This window comes from Microtus pennsylvanicus, chromosome 5 (assembly GCF_037038515.1).
Source record: "Microtus pennsylvanicus isolate mMicPen1 chromosome 5, mMicPen1.hap1, whole genome shotgun sequence".
In the NCBI taxonomy this organism is placed as follows: Eukaryota; Metazoa; Chordata; class Mammalia; order Rodentia; family Cricetidae; genus Microtus; species Microtus pennsylvanicus.
The window spans coordinates 80,604,189-80,632,059 of NC_134583.1; the positions used below are offsets into that span (position 1 = coordinate 80,604,189).

A 27,871-nucleotide genomic window follows, 5' to 3' on the forward strand; every position below is an offset into this window, starting at 1 on the left:
TGGTTGGAATGAGGGCTGCTAGCCTAAGGCCAGCATCCAAGCAGTAAGTGTCTGTGTCCCAGCGCCTCACCGTTAGCAGACCTGGAGGAGAAGATAAGGCGGCATACAGAGCAGATCTGTGCTCGCAATTTTCTGGGTACCAACCCACTACAAGACATGAAGATAGCCAACCAGGACCTGGAAACTGTGAGTTCCGTTGCCCTGTTTACGAATGTCTCATTAATGAAATGGAACTCTTTGTATCACTGTGGAGCAAGTGCCCTCTAATGCCTGCCATGTGTGTATGTATTAGGGGCCTCCAGAAAAATATCCTGGCCACATTGTTAGCTCTCAGCTGCACTAGACATAATGGGATACGCATGACAGCTTAGGGCCTCTGAGGACTGATGACAGAACTAGTCCATTCCTTAGTCTGCGCAGTCTTTGCTTAAGGCTTCACACCCAGAGAGCAGGCTGTTGGCTGAAATGGAGCTTCTTAGAGAGGGTTCATTGCTGTTGCCTGGGGAGAGAGCAGTGTGCCAATTCACAGGGATCCGAATGACCACACCTCTGAGCTCCTAAACAGAGCAAATTATACACCTAAATCCTTGTTGTCTAACCACGTTGCCACCTAATGGCTGAAACCATCTGCACCCACCTTTCACCTCAGTACCCTGCTTGTGGGAGAATCCAGAGCAAAGGCCCTTCCTACCCTGACAGGAAGCTGGTAGAAGGAAAAAGAAGTTTTATGATAGTGGTACTTGGGTGCCCATGACCCCACCTTGGCTTAGTTCCAGGTTAATCTGTCATTAGTTCAAAGCAGGCTTTCTTCACAGCCTCTCTGTGGTTGCATTTCTGTTCTGTCCAGACGGACAAAAGTCAACCCTGGCCACAAACCCACCACGCACCCTCCACATTGGCACATCGGCATGTCACATTTTGCACCTAGATTAATCAACACTGCACCACAGCAGGAAGAGAGAAAAAGGCAGAGACAAGACAGCTCTGCGGTGAAAGCCATGAATACCCAGTAACAGCTGCAGGGAGTCTACAGCCCTGGCTCTGGCCTCGCAGAGATGCCACACCCCCTGGTTTTCAGTCACTCTTATCTGACCTTTGCCATAATAGCTGAGCCTGAAACCTAACACATACTGAGGCCAGCAAAGTTTTGTAAGAAGAAAGTCCCTGGAGGTATAGTATTAGGAGCCTGCTGAGAGATAGAGAAAACACCAACCAGTTATGAGGTTCATTCTACAGAACCCTAAAACACAAGACTGCAAACCCAGACCAAATTGTGGCAGCCACATGTCCAGTATGGATTTGTTACCAAGTCCCAGTCTGAGCAGAGAGGCTATTGACAAATGTTAGGTATGTGTGGATCCCCTAGGGGTCTGCCCCTGGTGATAGTCAGTTAACCACACTTCAGTAAGCCACACAGCCAAGAATATTTAGGGGGAACACAAAGTCAGGTAGGTAGGGAGGGAGTGTGAATCTGTGAAGATTGGAAGAGGGTGGAAATACAATGAAAACATGATGGACTTCTGTTTTGGTTTTATTTGTTGTTGTTTTGTTTTTCGAGACAGGGTTTCTCTGTAGCTTCAGAACCTGTACTGGAACCAGCTCTTGTAGACCAGGCTGGCCAAACTCACAGAGATCCACCTGCCTCTGCCTCCTGAGTGCTAGGATTAAAGGTGTGTACCACCACTGCCAAGCTTAAAAATTAAAAAAAAAAGAGTGAAAATCTGGGGACAGTGGGTAAAAGCTGAAAGTCTGTCCCCTGGAGTCACCCACCCAGCATAGCCTGCCTAGGGAAGCAGGATAGAGGTGTGGTGACAGGAGCCACGGGATGCCTTCCTGGCTCTGATAAGGACCTGTCACCCTGGTGTGTGAGGGCACCCTGAGGGTCTGCCTCCAGGTGAGCTGGTCGATGTAGAGGAGCTACTATGGGGTCCTGGGGACCCAGTGTCACTGTCACAAAGCCTCTGCTTTTCACCACCTGGAAGGGCAGGAAGAGCCTTCTCAGTGCACTGCTCTCCGGCCCTCTAACTGACAGATGGCATGGGTGCTCCCTGGAACTGTCCCAGCAGAGTGGCCAGTGGGTTCCCAGCAGCACCTGTAAGGTCTGGTTGTCTTCTGAGGTCTCATCCCGATGCATGGGGAACCCGCCTGTGCTTGGCCTTTCAGGAGAGGCCTCAGCAAGCCTGGAGGAAAGCAGAAAGAGACAGAGACCCAATTAAGAAGTGCACAATAGGGCTGGAGCACTTGCTGCTCTTCTGGAGGATCTAAGATCAGTTCCCAGCACCTACACAGCGGCTTACAAGCACCTTAATTTTGTTTTTGGTTTTTTTTTTTCGAGACAGGGCTCCTCTGTGGCTTTGGAGCCTGTCCTGGAACTAACTCTGTAGACCAGGCTGGTCTCGAACTCACAGAGATCCGCTTGCCTCTGCCTCCCGAGTGCTGGGATTAAAGGCGTGCGCCACCATCGCCGGGCTTACAAGCACCTTTAACTCTTCATTGCAGGGAACCTAGTGCGATCTCTGACCTCCATGGCACCAGGCACATGTGGTGCACATACATTTATGCAGGCAAAACACTCACACACGTAAAACAAAAACATCTAAAACTTTTGAAGCAGTAGCAGCAACAACAGCAGCAGCAGCAACACTTGACAGTGTTAGTCCCTGGGCATTGGTGGAAGCAACTGCTACCATGAACCAGGGCAAGTGCCCGGAGGTGAAATTAAATAAATCCCCCAGGAAGCAGAATGAAAAGAAAATGGAGGTGGATGACAGAATGGAAACAAGATTTTAAGACAGCAACAACCAGAAGATGGGTCTGAGAGGTTCAACACGTGCTGGCATATTTTAGGAGATTCCAGAGCAAGTGAAAGGAACATTTAGAAAGAAACAAATTAGCTTTCCTAGCATCCATGAAACCATGAGTTTGAGCTGAAGTACATGGGACATGATGGCACGTGCTTACAGTCCCAGCACTTCGGAGTAGAGGGAGGAGGATTAGGAGTCCCAGGGTCATACTTGGCTGCACAGTGAGGCTCAGGCTAGAGTGGGGTACACAAGACCCTGTCTCAAAAAAAAAGTACAATTAGAGAAGGGGCATCATAGTCCACGTGTTAGTAGCTCGATGTCCTGACCAAGGACTAGAAAATCCCACCACTAGAGAGCTCGTAGAGGTCAAGGCCAGAGCAGTATAAATTCCACTCAGTCCTTTAAAAATGCTGCTTCCTGCCCAGCCTCTTCAGGGCCATTGGAATGAATTCTGCCTGAAGGGAGTTGTCAGAGGGCTAAATAGAGCAAGAAAAAAATAAAATGCCCCAGGCTGCTTGCCAGGGGCTGAGCCTCTGGCCCAAAGTTCCCCATGACAGGTTTGTCCAGGAGAAGAGGCTTGGGAGGGGTGTCCAGTTTGGGCACACTGAATGGCGGGCACAAAGGACACAGCAACAGCGCAGTCTAAAAAGAGGCAAAGCTATAGACGGGCACTAACAGGACCAACAGCAGACAGTACTCCCTGGCGTGGTGCAGACCTGAGACGGTGTGGCTGGGCTTGAGGAGACAGGCAGAAGAAATGGACAGATGAGCTAAGGTCTCCACCCAAGGATCGGGTGACCTCAGACAGAGACATGACCACCCCGTGGCCTCAGCTTTCCCTTTTCCTGAGTGGCAGATGGGCTGGGCACTATAGGACACAAAGCACACGCCTGATTCCAGGTTGGGCAGTGTCCTTCCTTGGCCCTCTGTCTCTCTGGCTATGTTCGTGGCTAGATTGTGCTTAGAGGGATAGCCATCACAAGCCCCAAGGGTGTTATGGCACCGGCCTCAGGATTCTCTCTTCCTGAGAATGAATTCTTCATTCATACTGCTGCCTGCACGGTATGGGGATGCTGTGGGGACACAAATGCCCACAAGGTGGTTAACTCTGGGGAAGCATCCACAGGTACAAGAGCTGTCAGGAGCCCAGGTTGAGTGGCCCCTCCGTATCAGTGAGGAGACATCACTAAGATGCAGCTTGTGGGCGCTTGGAGGAAAGGCAGCCTGAGTGCTCCCACATATACCTCATCCGCGCCAAAGTGGGGGTTCCTTTGTCCTGCCTGTCTAACTTACACCTCCTCGTCTTCTCACCAAAGGCCAAGAAACTTCAGGAGGAATTAAGGAAACTGAAGCTGGAGATGACCTTGAACAAGGAACACCCATTTGCAACTCTGTCTGAGAACCTTTCGCTTCACCCACCAGCATCACAGCCTCAAAATATATTTTTTAACACAAAATACTAGGAAAGTGGTGTTGTCAGCAGGGATGACAAGTACCTCCCACAGTGCAGAGCTGCAGGCCCCCATGTGGTGTGGGGATTGGCAGGAGGGCAGCTAGTGGGTCTTCAGCTGCTCCACAGGCTGCGGCTTTTGATGGACCCGACTCCTTTCTGAGGCATAGGTTTGTTTAAGTGCATTAAAGGAAGAATGTTGTGAGCAAGCCTAAATGTTCTCTTGTCACTGTTTCCACCAGTCCAGTTGACAGGGGCCTTCAGCCAAAACCACAGAGGTGTCCTAGTTTCCGTTGACCCAGTGGGAAGGGGAGGCCACTGGCCTGACTCCATCTTCATTCAAATGGGACTCAGTGGAGCATGGAGCATGCTATCCTGTGCAAACCAAAGTGTTCTTAGGCTTAGACCCTTTGTCTACACATGCACAGTGACACCTAGCCCCAGGCATGCCTTTGCCCTGTAGGATCCCTAGGCACCCATCACCACCACCAAAATTAAAACCTCCTCTTGATGCCACTCCCACCCCACCCCTGTAATCCCTCTGCCACTCACTCAGGGATTACATGGCAGGTTCCAGCTCTTGGATGTGACTGTAAACTCAGGGCTTTTCCTTCAGGATGTTGGGAGCAGGCATAGAGTTATTCAGACTTTCTGTTTCCTCTTGTGTCAGTTCTTGTTAACTGGGTTCTGTTTTTAATTTCCTTGTCTTGTAAACAAAATAATTTGAAAACATATTTGAAGGGTTATAGAGATGGCTCACAATCATCTGTAACTCCAGTTCCAGAGGATTCAACACCCACTTCTGCCCTCTATGGGCACAAGGCACATTCATGGTGCACATACATACATGTAGGCAACACACACTACCAAAAGTAATTAAAAAAAAAATTGGAAGGAAGTTAAAGACCATTTTTTTAGTGTTTGAGAGAAAAACAAGGCAGGAAAACTGAACATCACAGCAGCTTCTGAGACAAGAGAGAGGGATAAGAAGAAAGCCATCCCTCTAAAATGTCATTACATTTGTGTTGTGCGTGCACATTTGTTTGCATGCACGTGCATGTGCAACAAATACATGGAGATCAAAGGACAATTTGAGATGGTCAGGTCTCTTCATCATGTGGGTTCCTAGGGAATGGAGTTCAGGTCGTCAGGCGTGTCAGCCTTTACTGGCAAAGCCATCTTGCTAGTCCAAGAGACATTGTCCTTAAATTAGAGGTAATCAGCAGTGAGCAGCTGCTTGGGGGTGGAGGTGGGCATTCAGAGAAGAGTGAGAATGCCCTGTGGGTTAGGGCAAGCGGGCTTAGGAGTTTGGCTGACTTTCAAAACAGACATAGAAAGAGGGAGAAGGAGGCCAGAGAGATGGCTCAGCTGTGACCACAGCTTGCTGACATGCCTGATGGCCTGACTTCAGTGCCCAGAGTCCACATGGTAGGAAAGAACCAATGTACACTAGTCTTCTGATCATCACGGGGTTCCATTCCTGCTATCTCCTTAACAAGTCTTTAGATTTGTTATTTGGCCAAGTGATTGGTAGGCCAAGTAGTTAACTCTTTGTAATCTCATGATCCTTTGGGCAGTATAGAATGCCATATCTTTACCTGGGGCCAGAGGCGTAACTCAGATCTTATTTTTTTTTTCTGAGACAGGGTTTCTCTGTAGTTTTGGAGCCTGTCCTGGAACCAGCTCTTGCAGACTAGGCTGGCCTCGAACTCACAGAGATCCGTCTGCCTCTACCTACCAAGTGCTGGGATTAAAGGCGTGCACCACCACCGCCCAACTAAGATCTTATTCTTTTAACCAAAAATCATTTAACAGGAAGCATTAAAAATAAAAGAGAGGGCTAGAAAGATAGCTCAGAGGATAAGCACATTGATTGCTCTTCCAGAGGGCCTGAGTTCAATTCCCAGCAACCACATGGTGGCTCACAGCCGTCTGTAATGGCATCTGATGCCCTCTTCTGGCATAAAGGTGTACACAAAGACAGAGCACTCATACATAAATCTTTTAAAAAAATAAAAAAAGGAGGACTTTTGAGGTCCTAGCCAGCCTTCCAACCCAAGTTCAATCCCTGAAACACAATGTTTAAAAATCATCTTTCAAGCCATAGGCGGTGATTTACATCTGTAATCCCAGCACTCCTACAGTTGAAGTAGAAGGCGAGACAGGAAAATTACACAGAAACTCACAAGCCAGCTAGTATGAAGTATGCTGTATAGCAGCAGAAACAAGAGACCCTGCCTTGACAAGGCAAAAAGCAAGAAATGACTCCCTAAAATTGACCCCCAGGCTTCCATATGTGTGCCAGGATTCATATAGACACATGCACACAATTAACATATATGTATTGGTTTTTTCGAGACAGGGTTTCTCTGTGCTCTGACTGTTCTGGAACTCGTTCTGTAGACCAAGCTGGCCTTGAACTCGCAGAGATCCACCTGCCTCTGCCTCCCAAGTGCTGGGATTAAAGGCATGCGCCACCACTGCCTAGCTTTTTAAGTCATAAAATAGCCAGGCTTTTCCAAGCCCTGCTATCTCCACTTTTGTCTCATAAGGCACTATAAATCAAATAGAGTATTACAGTATTAATGGACCATGATTAAGGTTCATGTGTATACATGACTTTCACAGATGGCCTTGCTCTTTTCCCAGATAGAAACCAAAAACTTTCTGGGAATATCACAAAGACCATAAAATTTTTGCAGTAAGTACTCAACGTCCACATGATTCCGTGTGACCTGGGGTTTTTCCTTATCTGCTGTTGTCCTAGCCGGTGGTACACCAGGAACCATCTCGCTCTTATTTACTGAAGAAAAAAAAAGGCTCCTTAGCAAGCCCTGAGACACTTCAGAAGCTGCCAGATTCAGGATTCTTGGTAAAGACACAAGTGTGACTTTCTTAAGAGGGCCACACCCATGCTTGGTTTTGCCTTATCCTTTCCCTGAGTGTTTTCCCCTTCCCACACCTCAGCCACTATTTAAATGTTAAAATCTCCCCAACTCAGAGCTCCACCTGAATGAAGGTCTCTGATCCCAGGCTGCTCTGAGAGCTGCTCGGAGTGGCGGCGTGGGGTTGTGTTTCCAGCCACTACTCTACTGGTGCCCCCACCCCCTCCAAGGTCACACTGAATACAGCAATCTTAACCCAAAGTCCATACCCTTAGTCAGTGGTTTTCTGGTGAGTTCTTTTCCTAATCATGAGACATTTCCTAATGGGAGAATGTCACAATTATCCCGATTTTTAGAGGGCAGGATCTCTTCAGAGCAGCCCTTGCAGAGTGGTCAGAAGACAGTCTAGCTTCTAACGCTCTGCTCCGTGACCTGTGGGAGGACCAGGATTTCCAGCTACAAAGACTCAATGAGGCCTTGCCCTGAAGGACATCCAGGGAAGTGTGGCCTGCCCACAGTGACCCCCCCCCAATCCCGGTGTACTCCAGTGCCCACTCTACCCAGTACCTAGGAAACCAGGCTTTAGGGCCTGCATACCACCGGCCTTACTCTGTGTCTCCGCCCAGACCAGGCCCTTTGATTCTATCTCAGAAGCCTCAGCTCTGGCAAAAGGGACTGCAAGCCCGCAGGGCCTAGTGAGTTCAGAACAAAGCAGCAGAGGCAGGCCCAGGTATGCTGGTGTGAGTGTGTGTTGTGGATCGCCAGTGGTCTGGCCAGGCAATCCTGGGACAGGCCTGTGGCTGGCTGTGGCAGCACCCTTCATGGTCATGGGTTGGGAGTACTGTGAGTCTCCCCAGTAGAGCTGGGGAGTGAGTCAGTGAGACTCAGAAGGGCCGTGCTCTGCCAAGACCTGCAGAAGTCATCTGTAAGATGGAGGCTAGGCACAGGGCTAGTGACAAGTAGGGGCCAGACAGCTGTACAAGGTGAATCTTGAAGCCAAGCCCAGGCTCCAAAGGGGAAGCAGCTTGCTGCGGGCCTCCTTCCCTGTCCAGGTGGATGGGGGCTGGGAAGAGGCCCTGAAAGGCCTGTGTTTAAATTGCAAATCCATCTCCTTGTTGGCTGCTTAAATATTCTACCGAACTGGTTTTTAAAAATGGCTTCCAAATACACCATTAAAATACACACTACAAAGCTGGCAGGCAGATACAGAGAGCAGCATAAGTGGGCTGTGGCCCCTTCTCGCCACTCCCCGGCTCTGGCCACCGGCAGCCTAGGAGCCTCCTGCCACGGGCTGAACCCTAGGTTCTCTATGTCCCTTGTGTCCCTTACTACGACCGAACTACTCCTGCTGACATCAGGAACTAGTAGAAGCCCCTCACCCACACAATAAGCTGGCAGTTTTCAAGGTGTCCCTCTGTCCTTGCCCCACAACCGAGCTTGACATCTAGCAAACTTACTTTCCAGCCCTTGCCTCTATCACCTGAGGGTCCCTCCACAAGGGCGCCTGCTTGCTCGTGTCTTTTCCCGACTGCCTTTTCCTCACAGCCCCAGCTGCTCATAGCCCGTGGGTGTCCCCAGCTTAGGAGCTACTGAACTGGGGGAGGGGGTCCTGCTGTGGTCTGTCCTCCGCAGGCACCCCCGGCACTCAAGAACAGATGCTCAGTTGGTATCTGGGCTGAGGGAGTGGGCAGCCTCCCACCAGCCATCCACCTGGGACTGGGCTGGCAATGGTTCCTGCAGCCACCATTTTTGCTCCAAATTCTGCTGCATCCAGCTCTGAAGACGTGAGGATAACAGACGCTTGGCGTGGGGGGGGGGGGGCGGGCGGCGGGGGAGTTGCCCCTCAGCCGAACTCCCCCCAGGCTTTCTCATCTGCTCTGAAACTAGGGCTAAGAGGTAAAGAGGCGCCAGAGGCAGCCTCGATTGTCCTTCGCGGCGTCAGTGCCCCGAAGCAGCCCCAAAGCAGGTCCTGCGGGGCAAGAACTCCATTCTCAAGCAGAGAGGAGCATGGGCTCAGGAGACCGGTAGTCAGGGCCTCGTTGCCCTCCTGGTGCCACCAGTGAAGGTGATGCAAACCAGGCTTAGGGGACCGGGTCGCAGACGCCGCCGTTGGTCATTGCAACACGGCCGACCCTTGGGGATAGTCCGGTTACGGGTTCCGAATCCGGATCCAAAGTGCAAGTGCTTGCGGAAGCCGGAGGAGGTCTGGGGTGGCGGTCAGGCGTCCGCCGGGCGCCACCACCTCCCACTCGCTGCCAGCCTACCCCCGGAGGTTCGGCTGCGCGCGCCTGGGAGCCTGGCTCTTGCTCTCGGGGGGCGGCTCTTTGTAAAGTACACTAAGCGAGGCGCTCCGCGGCGCCTAGTCCGAGGAGACCCAAGAGACTGGTCCTAGGGCTCTGGATGGAATTAGCCTCCCCAACGCTAGAGCTGGCCACCCCCGCACACTGTGAGGTCCTCAAACTGCCGCGAGCCCTATAGTCTCTCAGGAGGCGTCGAGCACACCTGGCTAGCCCAGTGCCAGGTCGCCCGTGTCGTCATAGGCCTCTTGCAAGAGTCCCACTGGTGTCCCTCGGCACCCCGAGTCTCCTAAGCCAGGCCGGACTCGCTTCAAACACACGCACCCACAGACTTTCCCAAGTACCGAATGGGCACAGGAGTCGCGCGTAGGAGACGCTGCCAGGGTACACTAGCACAGACTGGTAGGCAGGGGACCCCAGGGTGCATGGGGGAAGGGCCCCAGGCTGCGCCGGGTTCAGGGAGTGGCCCCGGGACAGGATCAGGAAGGAGGTGGGGCCCGGGGTGGGACCCAGAGCAGCGGAGTGGGGGAAGGGCCTGGGCCCGGGGAGTGTCCCCGCCACCCCTCGGTTCCTGGCAGGGCCTCGTAGGGGGCATTCCTAGCCAGCGTGGCAGCAAGACTAACAAACCCTCCTCTCCGCCCGGTGGGGCCCCGCAATGCGTTGCCAGCCCAACTCTGAGAGCCGGCTGTGGGGCTCACGCTGCGGGCGGACCGCCCCACGCCCTCCTGCTCCCGGGAGCGCAGCCCGCGGCCGCGCGCCCCAGCCCAGCTCCGCGGTGGCGGCCGGCAGAGAGAGCTTTGTGACGTCAGGCGGCGTCACGCGGGGCTGACCCGGCGGCGGCGGCGGCGGCGGTGGCGGGCGGGGGCGGCCTCCGGAGGCGGCGAGAGCATGGAGCCGCGGGCCGGCTGCCGGTTGCCGGTGCGGGTGGAACAGGTCGTCAACGGCGCGCTGGTGGTCACCGTGAGTTGTGGCGAGCGCAGCTTCGCCGGGATCCTGCTGGATTGCACGAAAAAGTGAGCGGGGCAGGGTCGCGGGCCCGGGACTCCTCGGAATCCCCCGGGACACTCCCCCGCCGATTCAAGGTTCTGATGCGGGCTCTGGGCAGAGCAGCAAAGCCCGGCGCCCGCTTTCAGTTTTTCTCCGGCCGGGGTTTCGAGGCGCGCCAGCTGGCCGCCGGTCTGGGTGCGAAAGTGGCTCTCTCCCAAAGTCGCGGTGACTTTCGGGGCAGGAGAGCATGCGGTCCCGCATAGGGGCTGCGGGAGCCGGCCGGGACTCACGGGAAGCATTGCCTGAAACTCCGCGCATCTGCCATAATTAACGCACTTTTCTTTGTTCAGAAGCACTGTTGATTCGACTGTTAGCAGAATTGTGATTCGTTTAAGGGGGTCAGTTACTCGGTGGCCTCACCTGTCACAAAAGGGAGAGAAGCCCTATCTCTGTCATGGGTCCCGAGGCTTGTAGGTGTGGCTGGTGGGGACCAACTGCGACGACTGCGGGGTGTAGAAACACTACCGTGGGCGAGGTGCCTCGCGGGGGAGTAGAAGATACAAGTTACAGGGCCAATGCCTCTAACTGGAGGGGCGCGTTGGGCTCAGCTCCTGAGACCACCTGTGCACCCTTTGCAGGGGTTTCTGCAGCGTAGAGCAGCCACCTGAACCCGGAGTCACATGGCAGTGCGCTGTCACTGCCGGATAAATGATTAGGCATTAATCAGACAGTGACTCTTCTGCTCCAGTCTGGCTTTATTCTGGAATTGGGAATGGAGGAAGGCTCTGCTTTCAAAGATCCAACTTTTTCCCTTCCTAAAGCCCAGATTTTCCTGGGTTCCCAGCACAGAGCAGAGCCCTTCCTCCTTTGACAGTTACCCTGCTGACATTATGTCTTCATTAGATGTGCCAGAAGCCATTTATGCACAAGTCACGTGACTTAACATATGGCCTCCCGTGTGACTGGTGCCCCTCTCTTGTTGGTTAGCACAGGGAGTGCCTATGTGTTGGGGTGACATTCAGGGGCTGCCAAAGAGCCCACCTGAAAGCTTCCAGAGAAGGCCCTCCCCCACCCTGCTGTTGGCTGCCCTGGCCTCCCTGGGCAGGCCTGGCTCAGTCCTGAGGCTACAGGGCTGCACCCCTGCTCTACCTGTGCAGCCTGCTCTAGCCTCTCTCCCTAGAGAGTGTCTGCAGCAGAGGACCCGCAGCTCTTCAGGCTCCAGTGCTCAGAATAAGACAGGCCTAGGTAGTCCTAGCTTGTGGCTGAGACTTGTGGTATCCCTGCCCCGAGACCCATGGCTAACCTGGCTTACAGATCCACGCATCCTTCATGAAAAGAAGCTGCTGGGATCTTGAGCATGGGTGATGGCAGCATAGGATGTGTGGATGTCTGTGCCCCACCGACTACCATAACCAGAGCCCCTTGGAGCCCAGCCTCGGTGGTCAATGTTCTCTGCAGTGGCTTTGCTTGCAGCTGTGCCCTTGCAGAGAATCTGAAGATTAAAACTGCCGTTCCCTACCCCTCCAGCCTTCCAAGGCTTGGCCTTGAAACTATTCCTCTATCTTCCCAACCCCTAATCTTTCCTGCAGGCCACGGCCAGTTTTTGTTTCCCGTGTTCTAGCCACAGTATTGTGAGTTTCAATGTTTACAGTCCTCCTTGTCAGGCAGGATCAAATACAGCTTAGGAACCATCTGGGTATTACTGGCAGCAGGGTCTGCTTTCAGCCTACAGGGTCCACACACTGACCTGCCCTCCTCCCAGGTACCAGTTTCTCCTCAGGGTCCAGTACCCGTCCTTGCTCCTATGGAAGCCCAGCCCTTGGATGTGAGCCAGGGAAGAGCTCCCTAGTGCTATTTCCTCCTACCTCAGGGAAGCCTCTAGGGCTCCAAACAGCAAGAGGTCAGCATTCCTGGGGTACTGGTGGGGTTTATAGGCATCAGGGCTCCCATAATTTGGGTACAGACCCAGTGGCCTGGTTGTCCTTTATGGTTCCTGATCACCGTGTGTCTCCCTTGCTAGATCAGAAGTGTCTCCTAGATGGCCCCATTCAGATGGGCTCCTGGGTGGAAAGGGTTGAGACTGGATCCAGCCACCGCCAGTGTTCATTATGGAGTCAGACTGAAAGATGTTTTCTCTTTCAATTCCCTTCCCTGTCTGCAGATGGCTGGGGAGCTCTGAGGGGGTCTTGCCTGCAAGCCACCTGGTACAGTGCCAAGTGCCACCTCCCACTTAGATCCTGAATCTGCTGCCTGGCAGCAGAGCAGCCTGAAGCAAGTTCTCTGCTGCTCTGGGTACCTGTGCATTCACTGCGCAGCCACACTGGGCCAGGGAGTGGGCTGAGCCTCTGCCAAGCTGCCCGTGATCCCTACTTGCAAACTTGAGGATCCCTTCCGAGGTGTGCTGACCCAAGTCATTGACGAAGGGTTGGGATTGACACTATTCTGCAGATAGTGTAGAGGTAGGTCTCTTCTGACTGAGTACCAGGTGAGGTAACCTCGGCTAAAGGGTAGCCTGCAAGCAGCCAAGGCTCACTGACTCAGGACTTCTAATCTGAGCTGTTGATTCTTAAACGTCACCACGCAACCCCTGAGCCCATCTGCTGGGGTGGTCAGCGTGGCATCCTCTGGGACTAAGACCACAGCCACTGCCTGTTACCAGACTAAAGGGCATCAGGTTCTGTCCTGGAATATACCGTCCAGGATGGAGGCTCAGCTGCTGATGGGTAGTCGTGAGATTATGTGGTAGGCGCAGAGGTTACAATAGCGCTCCTGCTTCCTCCTTGCTCTCAAGGAACTGGAGGGTCCCAGGTGCTTTGTGCATCACAGCTGGTGTGCTGCGGTCCAGGCTGACATGCTGGTCTTGGGGCCTTTACCATAGAGATGTAGGCTGACTAGACAAGGAAGACATGGAGGTGGGATGGGCTTGGTCTGAGCTTGTAGGGGAGCTTAGGGCTTTGGGACAGTATTGGTGCTATTGTATGTATGTAGGGACAGGCAGGTTCAATTGGATGCTCTGGAGAAGGGTCCTCTGGTGTCCAGGCTGTGACTTATCCTGAAGATCTACTCACCTTAACTCCCAGAGCAGAGGTGGCCCCTAGAGTCCTTGGTACACTTAGCAGTCCTGAGCAGCCCACCCTGCAAGACCTTCCTGCTCAGAGCCCTGTCCAGTTCTAGTCCTATTGCTCCCTGGCTGTTTGCTGGGCTATGGAGAGACTGCATATACTTTCTAAACTAAGCAAGCCCTGGTGAACAGCCCAAGGTGGGGCCTTGGGTGTTTGGACTTGGGCCTTCCTGGGGCTTGCAGGCTCCTGGCAGCATAGCTCTGTAGAGAAGTTTCCGCAGGCTCCCGCCCAGCTTTGCACATCCGCATGCCTCTGCTCCAGGAGCCTGTTGACTCAACCCTCAGGCAGTGGCGGGATGGCCTCTGCCACCACAAGCTCAGGGAGGAAGGCCCCAGACAGACGGAGTGGGTGGGGGCGGGGGGCTGCCACTTGGGCGCCAGCAGCCCCATGAGTCCAGGGTCTGCCTGAGGATCTGGGAAGCAGGGTGGAGGCAGCTGCAAGCAGGGGCAGCCCAGGGTTCTGGCAAGCAGCCAGAACTGTATTCTTACTGTCCATGGGCTGGTCTTAGCCAGACTATTCTGGGTGATTGGCTGAGACATATACCCTTAGGTGAGTCCCCAGGGACATGATTTGGTCCCTGGTGTCTTGTTGAAGACTTTGGGTCTGGTCATATGCCCCTAGGACTGTGTGTCCTCATCTGAACACCATGCAAAACAGGAGAGCCTCAGTATTCCTGGGAGCTCTGTTCCCCGTCCCCATAGTTAGTACTGCTTTTGCTTTTGGATATGGCCCTGAGCTGCTTAACCCTGCTCAGTTTCCTGAAATCAGAGGTTCTTTGCTCTGCCTCAGAGTTCCCGAAGATGCTATGCTTCTAGGAGATACTGGTTCCTACACCGGGGAATCATTCCCTAATCTCCAGGCACCTCTCCTGCATATCTACCCTCTACCCAATGTTAGCCATCCCCAAAGCTGCACCCATTCAGCAGGCCCTCTTCATCTATGTGAGCCCTATCAGGCTCCTCTCACTGCCAGAGCCGTTGCACTTCTTGTAGGCCTCTGTCCTTGAGACTGACCAGCTTGGGCTACAGCCTGGTCTTGCCAGGGTTGCCAAGCCTTGGGAGCCACAGGCTGTAGCACACCGCCCCCCATGGGCCCCAGGCCAGGTCACAGTTTGTCCGCTGGTTTTTCCCTGTGCCGTTTCCATCTCCATGTTTGGAGGTCATGGATCTCAACATCATAGCACTGGGCTGCTGGGACTCATTTGCAGGTCTCCTCTGTGAAGAGGGACAGTCACTGCTCGTCATTCTATGGAACTTCTAAAGGGTTAAGGGAGCTTAAGTCATAGCCACAGCCTCTGCTGCCTACAGGCTGGAAGCGCTAAAACTGAGCCCTGGAGCTCCCTGGCCTCCCAGAGTTAAGCTGTTGGCCTCAACTACTTTCAGGACTCCTAGGGGAAGGTCATCCGCCAGCCTGCCTTGACCTAGGGTGAGCTGTTCAGCTGTTTACCCACCAGGCAGGCCTTGGGTGTGGCCGGAGCAGGGGCAGGGCAGCAGCTCTGGGAAGGAAGAGTGGCTGCCTGCTGCCAGGGCCCTGTCATTTCTGAGGAGAAGACCAGCCCCAGCCTGTGGTGGTGCTTGAGAGCCCTGGCCCAGGTCAGGCCCTGGGTTTGCAGCCAAGCACTGGGTGTCTTCAGTATGCAGTGTACCTAGAATTCTGGAGCTGTAGCAGGCAGACCCCCTGGACAGAGAGCCCTCTGCTACAGCACCTGTTAGGTGGTCAGCACAGGAGGCTGGAGGGATGGACAGAGAAGAGGAAGGGCTGGAAGGAATCCCTGCTTCAAGTCCTAAATGACTGAAGAAGCAGGCAGGGAGGTGGCTTTGGATAGTAACCCTCCATCCCGGGTCTCTTCTCTGTCCTGCCTCCAAACCAGCCACTTGCCATTCCTTCCTGTTGTCCTATGGCTTCCTCTAGCCCCTAATCATGTCTGGGTAGGGTACCATGTTCCCCGGTTCCTGGGATGATCTTCTTGCCCTCTGCTCCCTTCCTGGGACCTGATGTGTGTTACTCTCACAGGAATGCTGGTGCTCCCCGGGGTGGATATTCCAGCTTCCCCTTTCTCCCAACATCCTCATTATGGCCCCGTGTTGTTTTCTGAGGGTGGAGCCCAGGGGTGACAGGTTGGCTGATGAGCCTTTCTAGGGCCCATGGAAGCTCAGGCCAATTGTGAGACTTTGGGAGGTTGTAGAGCCCAAAGGCCCTGCTCCAGTGCCTCTGGCCTCTAGGCAGCAGAAGCTGTGGCTGTGGCTCTGGATCTGGCCACATGTGGCTTCCACCCTGCACGTGTGTACTAGGCATCTGGGACCAGGGTGCTCCATAAGATACTCTTTGGGTTGGGCTTGCATGGGGTCCCCAACAAGCTGGGTTCCTAGGTCTCTAAAGGGAAGGGAAAGACAACTAAGGCACATGAACAGGGGCCTGGGCTCTGTGACTCCTGGTCATAGGGTAGGTGGACGCCATCTCAGACCACGCCCAGGATGCAGATGTTCTTCTTAGGCTTCTAGAAGCATTGGAAACCTTCAAACCATATGTCATAGGACACGCAGGGCCTGGAGTACCTGTTTAATGTTAACCTACCGCTCTGGATCTAGATACAGAGAGCCTCCCAGGCCTAGAGTGTGTTAGGTGACAGGTGCTGGGTGTAGCTGGAATCCCCGCCATTCTCACCCCAATTTTGTCCCTTTCTACCAGGTCCGGCCTCTTTGGCCTATCTCCATCTACTCTGCTGCCTCTGGCTGACAACCCCTCTGTCATCAGCTGTCATGGCCAGGGGCCTGAGGAGAGACCTGGAGAAGTGACACAGCCGGGAACAGAACCTCTGCCTCCTCAGCACAAAGACCAATCCCCTGAGAAGGATCAGCCTCCCAAGACAGCTGGGCCCGAGCTGCCCCCACCTCTCATACCCCCTCTGCCTGCTGGGAACCTGCCTCCCTTTCCACCCTACTTTGAGGGTGCCCCCTTCCCCCACCCACTATGGTTGAGAAACACCTACCAGCAGTGGGTGCCGCAGCCCCCACCCAGGACCATCAAACGGACCCGGCGGCGACTGTCCCGCAACCGGGATCCTGGCAGGCTCATTCTTAGCACGATCCGCCTGCGGCCACGCCAAGTGCTGTGTGAGAAATGCAAGAGTACTGTCAGTCCCCAGGAGGCCAGTCCTGGTCCCCTGACCACCTCCAGACCCCGCCGGAGGCTAGGCAGTGGCCCCGACAGTGAGCACCGGAAGCCAGAGGAACCGGAGGACAGTGACTCCATAACTGCCGCCCCGAGGAGGAGCAAGAGAGAGAAGCGGGAGGAGGATAGGGTTCCTGGAGAGCGTGTTCCACGGAGCCCAGTCATCAAGATCTCCTACAGCACACCACAGGGCAAGGGTGAGGTGGTTAAGATCCCATCCAGAGTGCATGGCTCTGTGGAGCCCTTCTGCCCTCAACAGTCCCTACAGAACGGCAGCCAGGACTTAGAGGTCGCGAGGGATGTGGAGCCCAGGGGTGGTGGTGATCGACCGCCCAGCGGGCATTCCATTCCCAAGCTGAAGCTGACTCGTCCAGTGCCTCCCATCTCAGACCTGCCGCCTCCCAAAATCCGCTTGAAGCCCCACCGGCTGAGAGATGGGGAGCATGAGCCTCTATACAGGGCTGAGCTGGTAGAGGAACTGAACGGATGCCCACGAGGCCCCCTGAGCAGCTCTTCTGCTCTCTTTGCTGATGGCTCTAACCATGGGCTGGAGGACTTGTCTTCTGGAAGTTCTGGTGAGGACGATGACCTCAAGAGGTTTCCTCAAAGTAAACACGGACGCAGTAGCTTGACTTTTCTCGTCGACTGCCCTGGGAGGAGAGCAGATTGTACCAGTGAATCTGTGTGCAGCACCGACAGCCTGGATGAATTGAAATCATCTGGTTCAGAAGTGACATCTCCAGACACAGGAGACCTGTCATCTGGTGACAGTGCCTCTGTTCCTTCCTCTTCTGCTGACACTCGCCAGACAGTCCCTCCCCTCACGGTCAGGCTGCACACGCAGAGCGTCTCACAGTGTGTGACTGAAGATGGCAGGACGGTGGCTGTAGGGGACATTGTGTGGGGTAAGATTCATGGTTTTCCTTGGTGGCCAGCGCGTGTCCTTGACATCAGCCTTGGCCAGAAGGAGAATGGAGAGCCCTCTTGGCAAGAAGCGAAAGTCTCATGGTTTGGGTCTCCAACTACATCATTCTTGTCTATTTCAAAACTGTCCCCTTTCTCTGAATTTTTCAAACTGAGATTTAACCGTAAGAAGAAGGGGATGTATCGGAAAGCTATAACTGAGGCTGCCAATGCCACACAACATGTGGCCCCAGAAATAAGGGAGCTCTTGACCCAGTTTGAAATGTAACTTTGGTTCCGGGAGCAGGTGAGTGTTGTGTGCACTGAGTGCCTGCTGTTCCCGAAGCAGTGATCCTGAGCCTGTGTCAGCATCCGGCCACCAGGGAGCCAGACTTTGGTCCTGTGGCTCAGCAGGGACTGTCCTAAACACTAGTGCCCTCACTGATGTTATCCCCGAAGCCCACACATCCCAGCAGATTATCGGGTGTGTTTGCGATTGAGTCTTGCAGCCAGTTAATCAAAGGAAACCCTCCCTGTGAGTTTTCTGCTAGGATGTTGAGAAAGGGATGCAGTTTGCCTGACCCTGACGGGGTAAAGGGAGAGCAGAAGGACAAAGGGCAGTCTGTCATCTTCTGTCACTCTGGGGGAACTTCTTTTACTCTCTTCCCTAGTAGCCTTAAAGCTCCTGCTTACAGGGGTGCGTGCCGTGCTGGCCAGGCATCTGACTGGCAGGGAAGGGGGGGCATGGCAAGGAGCGCATCTTAACCTCCAGTGGAGCTGGCCTCAGCTCCTCAAGTGGGCTGTTCCCCTCGGCACACCCCCTCCCTCCTTCGCTGCAAGTGTGATGGTTCCTGGATGTAATGTGGCCAGGTGTACCCGGTTCTGAGGGATGGGTGTTTTCCGCAGTGTCTTAATCTCTCACAGGAGAACTCCGTAGCAGTCAGTCCTCAGATGGGTCTGGGGCATTGTGCCATGTGTGGCAAGAGAGTGTCATCATTCAGCCTTGTAGGGTATCACGTGGTGTGATCACGTGGAGTAAGAGACTCCGGTGGATCTGTAGTCACCATGTGGGGTATCTAGAAACATGAGGGCTACAACCTGCCTGTACTTCTCACTGGGAGTACTCACATCTGAGAGCCTCTTCCAGCTGTGACTGACTGCCCTGTTGATGACTCTTCAGGCTGGCCTAGCGCTCCCTTCTTGGCTCCAGGCAGCCTCTTTGTTTCTTCTTAATCCTTGGCTTCATGTGATCTCATAGTGCAGAGGCATGTAGGTCGGGTCGGAAGACAAGAGTAATGCATCTACCTCTAGCCAGACCCTTGACTTGAGGTCTTAGTGCCTTCAGTGACTTATGTGCCCAGACCACTCGCTCATTCCACCATTTTGGTGTCATTGGTTTCTTGGATGATAGCCTTTCGTTGGTCTTTCAGGCCTTAGCAGGTTCAGGAGGTCTAGTTCAGGAAGAGGGGTCCGGGTTACCTCTCAAGCGCTGCTCTGCCAGTTGCATTGGAGGCGCCAGAAGAGGAAGCAAGACTTGAGAGCAGGCTTTGGGGGGGTCAGCTCTCAGGCTATTCTGGCACCTACCCTCTCCTCTCCACTGGTCCCTGGTTATGCATAAATGCTTTTTCTCTATGCAACCAAGCGAATTTCTACTCAATTTTGGGACCTTTGTGTAGAATGAGGCAGGTACAAACAGGCATGGTAGCTGTGGCAGCAGCCTCCACATCACTTTTTTGGGGGGTGGGGGAGGCGGTTTCAAGACAGGGTTTCTTGGTGTAACAGCTCTGGCTGTTCTGGAACTCTCTTTTGTACACCAGGTTGGTCTTGAGCTCACAGAGATCCACGCGCCTCCGCTGGGATTAAAGGCGTGCGCGACCACATCTGGCATTTCTGCTTATCTTAAGGCAGCACTTCCAGCAGGCTAATCAGAGAAAAGTCAGCTGACCTGCCCTGAGTCCTGGTGCTGTATCCTGGCCCTAGTAGAACCTCACCTGCAGCCACACCCAGCCTTGCGTGCTCCTCCCCCCTCCCCCTGGCTGTGCCTTGCTGGGCCCCTGCTCTCTCTCTTCCCTGCCTCAGCCCCTCTGTTCAGCAGCTGGTCATAGTACTGGCTTGGCTGGAGACAGTATGGATGAAGGCTGAGAGCCCCCCTCATGTGCCCCCAATTATGTGGCATAAACCCAACTCCTGGTGAGAGATGGAGTGTAGTCTGACTTTCAATTCCCATCATAGCAGCTGTGTAGACCAGGAGGCGACCCCTGGGCCCTGGAAGCCCAGCCAGGCCTTAGCTGCACTTTGGAGAATGCTGCCTTGTAGGTTCTGGGCTGGCCCTGCTTATCCGGAAGCAGAGGAAAAAAATCTCACCCAACTGGTTTGCCTAGCCCCAGGTCCTGGGCTGTGCCTGGACCAGCATGCACCCAGAAGCCCTTTGCTTTCTGGGAGTGTGGAGCCCTGGGTCTCTATAGCAGCAGAGTGCTCAGCGGTGCTTGTCTGGCTGGTGTTTTGGTTTTGTAAGGACTTTATAAACATGGAGAGGAGGCTCCTGCCAGGCAGGTCAAGTGCTCATCAGTGATCCGAGCTGGCGGTTGCAGCCAGAACCTCCTGCTGTATGAACTGGGGTCTCCTGGTGGACAAAGGCACTTTGCAGTGTCCCTGGTGTTAAACCCTTCCAGCCTACACTGGTGTGTGTGTGTGGGGGGGGACCTGGGGACCCGGCCCTCCCTAAGTAGAAGCTGTTGAAATGGTGATGGGATCCAGTGGAGGGTGTAATTGCTGGCCTGGACATTAGAGAACAGGCAGCTGCCCAGGGATGGAACTCAGGTAGGAGAGGCCGGATGGAGGAGGTCGGCTTCCTGGTCCAGCTCACTGGCAGGCCATATCTGGCCCTGCAACTACCTCAAGACAGCTGTGATGGGACTGCAGTTCTTCAGGATTTGGGGGTGTCTGTGCCACTCTCGGGAAGCACGGCCACATGGTGCCTTCCAAAGGCACTGAACTCAGTATCCCACTCCTGAGAGACCCTACACCTTGACGGATGACTGAAGGACCAGCTGAGGGGGACTTGGTGTGGACACCCTGCACACTAGACTGGGAGGGAGGTGCCCTGGCCCTTATCAAGGACTTTCCTGGGACCTGGTGTCATTTGTGTGCCAGACTCAATGAGTCCTTCAAGTAAGTCCTGATCCAGGTGCACCGGCTAGGCTCCCCCCATTCCGTCCGTGCACAGAGATCCCAGTTTCCTGGTGTGCCATGAGGTGACAATGGCAGCCATCTCGTGGATGAGTGATGGGTATAGCAACACTATGGGCTTAGGAACGAACTTGGAGGTGATCATATCTTCTCTAGCTAGGCACCAGGGGTTGTTTACCCAGGGGCTCTGGTATGAGTTTAGTAGCTGGGGCAAGAAACTCTCGGGGTATCCTTTATGTAAGTAGGGCCTACACCCCTGGGTGGGCAGGACAGGCTTCTGCTCCCACCCATGCTCCTGCCTGAAGCCTTGTAGAAGCTGACGACCCAACTTTGTCCTATATATCAGTGGGTGCTCCCCAAATGGAGGGCTTGACTTTCCCTACCTCCCAGACCAGCAAAGATGGAGAAGGGTTGGTTTGAGTCCACATTGTTGAGGCCGTGCTACTTTCTCTCCAGCCCCTGGTCCTGTCTTCCTCCTCTAGCTAGTGTGTCTGTCACCAACCCTCCAAATACTCAGTTGGATATGGGCTAGCAGGGTGGGTAGAATCCTGGAGGCATTTGTGAGTCACAGTTCCCAAATTAGCGTGTCATAATCACACAGGCATGCTCCGGGAAGGAAGGGACAAGGGATTTGGAGCAGATCTTACGGTGGAAACCCAGACCTGCACTGTTACCTGGGAAGGCTTCCTGGAGAAGGTGACTTGAGATCTAAATAGGGTGTAGGGGATTGTGGGGGGCAGTTCCAGGGCAGACCCTGTTCCAGGTGATGTGTGACCCCCATAGACCTCTGCAGTGGAGGACTCAGAGCAGTGAGCAGGTTCAGTTATTTGTGCTGAAACAAGCTGGAGAGGGTGGGCAATGTGGTGTTAAATCCTCAGATGAGAGGGTGCTGCCTCTCCCTGCCCCACAATCCTGACCTCACGGTGACCCTGGAGGTGACGAAGTGCCCACGGCCTGGCTTAAAGTGTCTCTAATGGAAAGCTCAGAGCTCTGGTACCACAGGCTAAAGGTGAGGGGTGGGGCATTGGTGGGGACAGTACTGTGGGAGACAGAGTAGGAATGAGGACCTTGCTATGGCTGGCAAGGTTCTATTCAGGGCCTCAGTGAGGAGGGATGTGGTGGGGGTGGTAAGATGTGGCACCATGGAAGCTGGAGGGTCCAGGAGAGAATGACATGACTACCGCCAAGGACAGGAAGAAGTATGGGATCAGAGAGGAGGGCTCAGGGCTAACAGCAATAGGGCGGGGCCTTGCTTACCCTGTGCTGCAGCACTCTTAAGAGGTACAGCATGCCTGCCCTGGTATCCTGGGAGCTACAAGGGTTGATGACGCCTCTTTTCTGTTTTCTGGAGTGCCCAGACAATCTGTGGACAGAGTCACAGAGCTGGCAGGTAGCCAGCACAGTGCTTGGCTGCTGCATGGGCTAGAAGCCATGCCACCTCCCCACAAGGACGATGGGGTACCAGCTCAGGACCTAGCCCTAGGACTGTGGAAACACCAGATGCCCCAGACATGGGAGCATGCAGGCCCCAACTTTTGAGTGTCCAGGCTGCTGGCTTGAAAGCTTTCCCAGGAAGCACAGCACACCCATGCCTTGGACGTTCCACTTTGCTGGACTGTCATCCTTCCTAGAGTCAGTTTGTCCTGTGGCCATGGTAACAGACCCCCACAGAGTAGGGCCTACAAACACCCCCACGTCCTTTAGAGTCAGAGGTCTGAGAGCAAGGCTTGAGCCCAGCTGGGCTCCCTCTGAAAGCTGGGGAGGGGAGCCAACTCTGGCTCCTGGTGGCTTCGGGTGCTCCTGGCTGTGGCAGTGCCCCTCTAGTTGGCTTCCGTAATCTTGGAGCTTCCTCCTCTTCCTCAGTGTCGTGTCATAAGCTGCCCTTCTGACAAGGACCTGTAGTGACTTTGGGGGCCACCTGCATAGTTAGTATAATCATCTCAGAAATATCTAACTGGTTATATCTGCAGAAGTAAGCCATAGACGTTGGCACGCCCAGGCTGCAGAGGCGAGGGTCTGAGTCTGAGGGGTACCATCCACCTCTCACTCATCTCCTTCAGGCAACAGTCCCATGCACACTGATTGCCAGTGCCCAGCCTCTCATGTAACAGAGGGAAGACTGAGCTTCAAGGATAGACGAGCCCAGGGCCCACGGCGGCAGCAAGGGCCACCGCCTCCGTGCCCCACACCACCAGCCTTTTTGTAGAGTAGCACCTGCAAAGAGCCATTGTATTGTGGAGATGGAGGGGGTCTGTGCTCAAGGGGAAGCCACTGTTGTTCCAGAAAGATCCGCCTATGAAGGCATTTGTGACAGCCGGTTCAGGGAGTATCATGGCCCCTCTCGCTCTCCTGCTTCTTGATATTTATTTCTCCAGGGAAAGTAGATATTTTCAGGATCCAGTCTATCGCAGGTGCTAGTGCATTGTGCGTGCTGGGTGGAGAGGAGAGTGTGCCCCCAGACCCCGAGTGCACTGTGCACTGCCCTCAGTGCACAGTGTCTCTCCCATCCAGTCTTTGAACAGCATCCCTTAGTGAACTGCGCCGAACCAGCTCGCTTTCTTCCAGCACTTCTGCTCCCCCGATGCGCTGTCAGCTGACTTCTGTGTTGCTTTCAGGGAATTCAGGTCCTCTGGGAAGGTTGTAATTATTTTGTTCCAGAAGGAAACTAAGGCCTATAATTCCAGGCCTTCTACAGGGGCTCAGGCCTCCCCACCCACTGGCTCCCAGTGGCCTGTCCCTGCCACTGCCCCTGGGTATCATGTGGGAGCCTGCAGGCAGCCAGGACAGTTTGGGGGAGGTAAGTGGGAATAGCAGGTATTAAAGTGTCTGGGGCATCAGGGGCCCTGTCCAGAGCCTCCAAATGTACCTGCCTGTCTGAACCTCTTGGGCCAAGTACTGCTAGTTTTCTGTTGAGAGGCCATGGTCTCAACACCCATCTCTCGATGACGGTCCCTGAGTCCATCTACTTTGGGCTTCATCCCCTCCATGGACTGCCCATCAAGAAGTCACTGTCTTTGGTCAGTCAAGGTTCTGACTTGAGGCTGCCACATACCCTGCTGTCTGTAGAGACTGTAGACACTTGTGGTGGTTTTGAGACTCACCTAGTCACTGGTAAGCTCACTGGGTCACCATTCCTCAATTACCCCTGTTCTCCCAGCTTGGTCTAAGTGGCTATCCAGGATGGCCTGTGTGAACCATGGGTAGATTCCGGACAGACTGTCAGGACAGGTGTCCAAGCCAGTGTTTCCTAACAGCATAGCGCTTGTCACCATCCCCACTGCTTGCAGCCAGCAAGAGCTCCCCTGCTGCTGGGCTTGCCCATTCTAAGTCGCTTGCCCCATCAGCCCCAGGCCTTCAGTGGCCACAGCATCTGGTAGCAGCCCTGCTTCCTGCCGCACCCAACATCACACTTTGGTACTCTGTATGTTTTCTGGCCAGGCCTGAGGCCCTCACACTTCCTGAGAGCCCAAGCCTGGGTCCAGGCTGCTCAGTGCTCCCAGCTCACTCTTGCTCCCGAGCTATTTATTGGCTTCTGGTGTTAATACTGGGAATTGCTTTTTTTTTTTATTCTTATAGCAGAGCTTTAACTTCTAATGGTATTATAATAATGCATCACTAATTTTACATATGCAAAACTTAATTGCTCTTAATAATACATATTATACATACAAACTTTTCCTGCATTACAATACGATTGTTTCGGCACATAAGCTCACTAATGCCATCCTCCATGGGGGAGGGGAGCTGGCCACCGAGGTTGCTCCAGGGATAGATAATACAGCAGTCTAGGGCCTCCACATTCCTGGGCTTCAAAGGCCTTGAGGACAGTTCCTCTCTGAGTCAAGTTGTGACGCAAACGTGACAATACAGGCTTGTTTCATTTGCGTTCATTACTGGATTGTTGAAATCTGTCTTGAAATACTGTGAACATTTCTGCTTGGCATCCATTCCTCATGGTCCCTCCTGACCTGCTCACAGCCAGCATCCTAGTCTGTGAGCCTTGTCCTTCTGATGTTTGCATAAGAGGATCCTGAGCAGCAGCCCCTGAGGGCTGAGCAGCGTCAAACATCATCTACTTCCCAGTTGTTCCTGTCCTTTCTTTGGGGATCTGAAGGGTGAGCCCTCTAGGTTTCTTGGCTATGGAGAAGGCTGGGTCTGGGTAAAGAGGTGCTCCGAGCTGCAAGGTGGGATGTGCTGGGTAGAATGATGATCTGCAGGTTTCTGGGGAGGTCTGGTGTTCTAGGGTGTTGACAGCCCAGAGCAGCTAAGCCTGCTCTGCCATGCGTGCTGGTCACAGTGCTGGTTAGGGGCCAGCTCCCTGAGAGTGGGAGGGAAAGGCTTCTTTGAAGTCTACAGTTGTAGGACAGAAAGGCTGGAGGCCAGGAGTCTGCTCCTCCCTGAGCCTGTCCTTTTCCCCAATGAAGGCTTCTACTGCTGGGTGTTTAAGAGCTTTTCCAAAGGTCAGGCCGTGGTGACTAGAGAGACTTTAATTGTCTCCCAGGGCTGGCTGAGGGCTTGTTTGTTGTTGTTTGTGTTCGTTTGTTTGCAGTAAAACGTGGCGTCAATAGGAGCCCCTTTCAAACCTAAAAGCACTCATGAAAAGGGGATTTTAGTCATGCTGCCCACCTTCACCCAGCTATCCCTGTTACATCTATGCAGATCCTAGCCAGACCTTATAGGCATGCCAAGGCCGTGCAGACATCTGGGACTCCCTACACACAGTGGCTATCTCTCCTCATGTGTTCCAGCCTGAATACTGGGGTAGTGTCAGCTTGTGGGGCCAGGGTAGGTCAGCATACTGGGCCCCAAGAGCGTTGGGTGATATATTTATGGGCCACCTTCACTTTGCTGCTGGGGTGATGGAAGAAGCTCCTTGCCCCAGGACCTGTTTGCACACGGCTTTCTAACCAACATAAGCATCTTGGTAATTGAGTTTCTCCTTTGATTTTTAAGAGCCTTCAGGGGCCCTTTGGTTCTGCAGATTGTTGACTTGCTGCAATTGCTCAGTGTGTACATGGGGACATGCACAGAAACATGCACACGAGTAGAGGATCCCCTTTATGCCTGCTGCAGTGGAATCGCAGGTAGTCGCCACACCCATCTGGGTGCTATGGCTCCAAACTCCACTCCTTGAATTTGCACAGTAAAGTCTCTCCAGCCCTTGGTTTCCAGATTCTTTCGGGTTAGGCATTTCCTGTAGCCCTTTTCCTAGGGAAGCGGGGGATTTTGTGTTCTCTGAGCATTCTTCCCCATCGACCGATGCAGAGGCTTAGCTTGCCGAATGAGAATCGGGTGGGTGTGAGTAAATGGAACCCCTCCTGCAGATCCTGCAGGGTTCTGCTCTCCGAAGTTGGCTGTAGCCCTACTTCCTGTCTGATTTGCTTTATGGTCAGTTCTGCTGCCTGCCTGTCTGCAGCTCTGAAGAGAAGTCCTTCAGTGCTTCAGACCTGTTCAGTATCCATTTTAGTTTAAGGCTGCTGAGTTGACACGTTTCTCCAAAACACCTCAGCTAAGCACAATGCTTACAGAGATCAGTGCTCACTGTATAGTAGCAGCGGTCAGATTTGGAGCTGCAGAATGGCTGTATCCATAAGCTAGACACCCCGGGCTGGTGCCACACCCCCTCTCCGTCACACACACACACACACACACACTCATCATCATCTGTTTCTAGGTCTGTCTTTCCTCATCTTGGGGGCAGAGAACGTATCCTGGTGAACGGGAGATCAGGATTCCTTGTCCTGTGAGCTCATTGCTAGAACAGCAGACTTTCCCCCACAGCGTCCTAGGGTTTGGCCCTCCTACTGGACTTGGCAGATCCTGTGGTCAAAGCCTCCCACCATCTCGGACCCGCTACCTTCCTCAGGCATGGCTAAGCCATGGGCACCAAAAGCTATGAGAAAACAAAGGAGGCATGGTCAGCAGCCTGGGTTCAGCAGGGCCGGCAGGGAAGCTGCAGCCTTTGGAATCTCTGCAAAGCCACAGGGCCCAGGGGAGAAGGCCGAGGAGACACTGATGGAAGCACGGGCGTGCTCAAACCCGCTAGGGTCCTGTTCCCTATGCTTGACCGCTTGGTAATGTCTACCTTTTCTGCTTCTTCCAAGGTCACCGACAGTGAGGTTGGAGCTGCTGTCCTGGAACTTCCATTCAAGGGCCCGTGTGCCTCTGGCTGGCTGTGTGCAGAAACCTGCTGGGCACAGCGGTTGGCCTGACTCCGGGTCCCCAGAGGAGCAGGTGTGCATGGGGAAGAGCCCAGCTCAGGGCACCTGGCTCCTCTCGGCTGAATGTATCTGTTCTTATGACTCAGGCTTCAGCATTCCTCACTGGGAAGTGTCCTGGAGCTTGGTGACATGTTTGCTGCTTTGTGTGTTAGCAGCTGCAAGGCTTAGGCGTCCTCAAACAGAAGCAGGGCCTTCTGCCCAGCCTGTGAGACTTCTGAGTGGGTGCTGGGCATAGCTACAGGGCACCTTTCTGGGCCTGGCCTCGGCTATTCAGCTAGAGCCATTCTGCAGGCTTGAGGAAACCAAATTGCATTGCACGTACGGGGTTCTCCTCCTCCAGCCCTTGGGTGTCGGGGCTCTGTGCACTTGAGCCAGGAGCCAGCCTAGTTGCATCTCCTCCACATTCCACTCAAAGCATGGGTCCCTGGGCTCGCAGCCCTGGCCTGCAAGGCTGCCTCCATCTGAGATGCTGCTATGTCATCTACTGTGAGGGGGAGAGGGGGAGGGGAGGGCAGAACTGAAAACAGGCCTCAGGTTAGGACATACCAGCTCTGCCCTGTGAGGCCGCATTCCTTTCCCCTCTGTCACTTCCAAGACCAAAAAGAAAACAGAAAGAAAAGAAAACTGTCTCTGCCCCTTTGTTCAAGCCTGAAGAGGAATAAACAGGAATCTGGGTTGAGGCCCTTGCCTGGATAGCCTCAAAACTGCACCTGCCTGACCTGTGAGAGAGGCTGCGGCCCTCTAATGGGATGAAGGAGGGCCAGGGCCATCCCTGTCGAGGTGGCCGGTCACCTGACCTGATGGGATGCAAATCTGAAGCAGGCACCACTCTTTGCTCTAGG

At 54.0% G+C, this 27,871-nt stretch overlaps 2 protein-coding genes across 6 annotated transcripts in view; both read left to right on the top strand.

The window, feature by feature from the left end:
- Positions 1 to 4,722, top strand: part of Lrrc27 (leucine rich repeat containing 27) — a 29,207-nt gene extending 24,485 nt beyond the window's left edge. For 2 of the 4 annotated variants that reach the window (XM_075972658.1, XM_075972659.1), the window contains exon 10: positions 4,121 to 4,721. In XM_075972658.1, the coding sequence (XP_075828773.1) occupies positions 4,121 to 4,145 (25 nt within the window). In that variant the 3' untranslated portion in view covers positions 4,146 to 4,721. Of the gene's footprint in view, positions 1 to 62; positions 187 to 4,120 lie in introns of all 4 variants that reach the window. The other 2 variants (XM_075972656.1, XM_075972657.1) reach the window with 2 other exon arrangements.
- Positions 4,723 to 10,122: 5,400 nt separating this feature from the next.
- Pwwp2b (PWWP domain containing 2B) lies at positions 10,123 to 27,627 on the top strand. Of its 2 annotated transcripts, none has more exons than XM_075972661.1 (3): positions 10,123 to 10,449; positions 16,234 to 17,926; positions 26,913 to 27,627. In XM_075972661.1, exons 1-2 carry the CDS (start codon positions 10,325 to 10,327, stop codon positions 17,906 to 17,908), a joined length of 1,800 nt encoding a protein of 599 aa, XP_075828776.1. In that variant the 5' UTR covers positions 10,123 to 10,324; the 3' UTR covers positions 17,909 to 17,926; positions 26,913 to 27,627. The 2 variants fall into 2 exon arrangements, with proteins under 2 accessions (XP_075828776.1, XP_075828775.1); XM_075972660.1 differs by having other exon boundaries at positions 10,200 to 10,449; positions 16,234 to 17,621.
- The last annotated feature ends 244 nt before the right edge of the window (positions 27,628 to 27,871 follow it).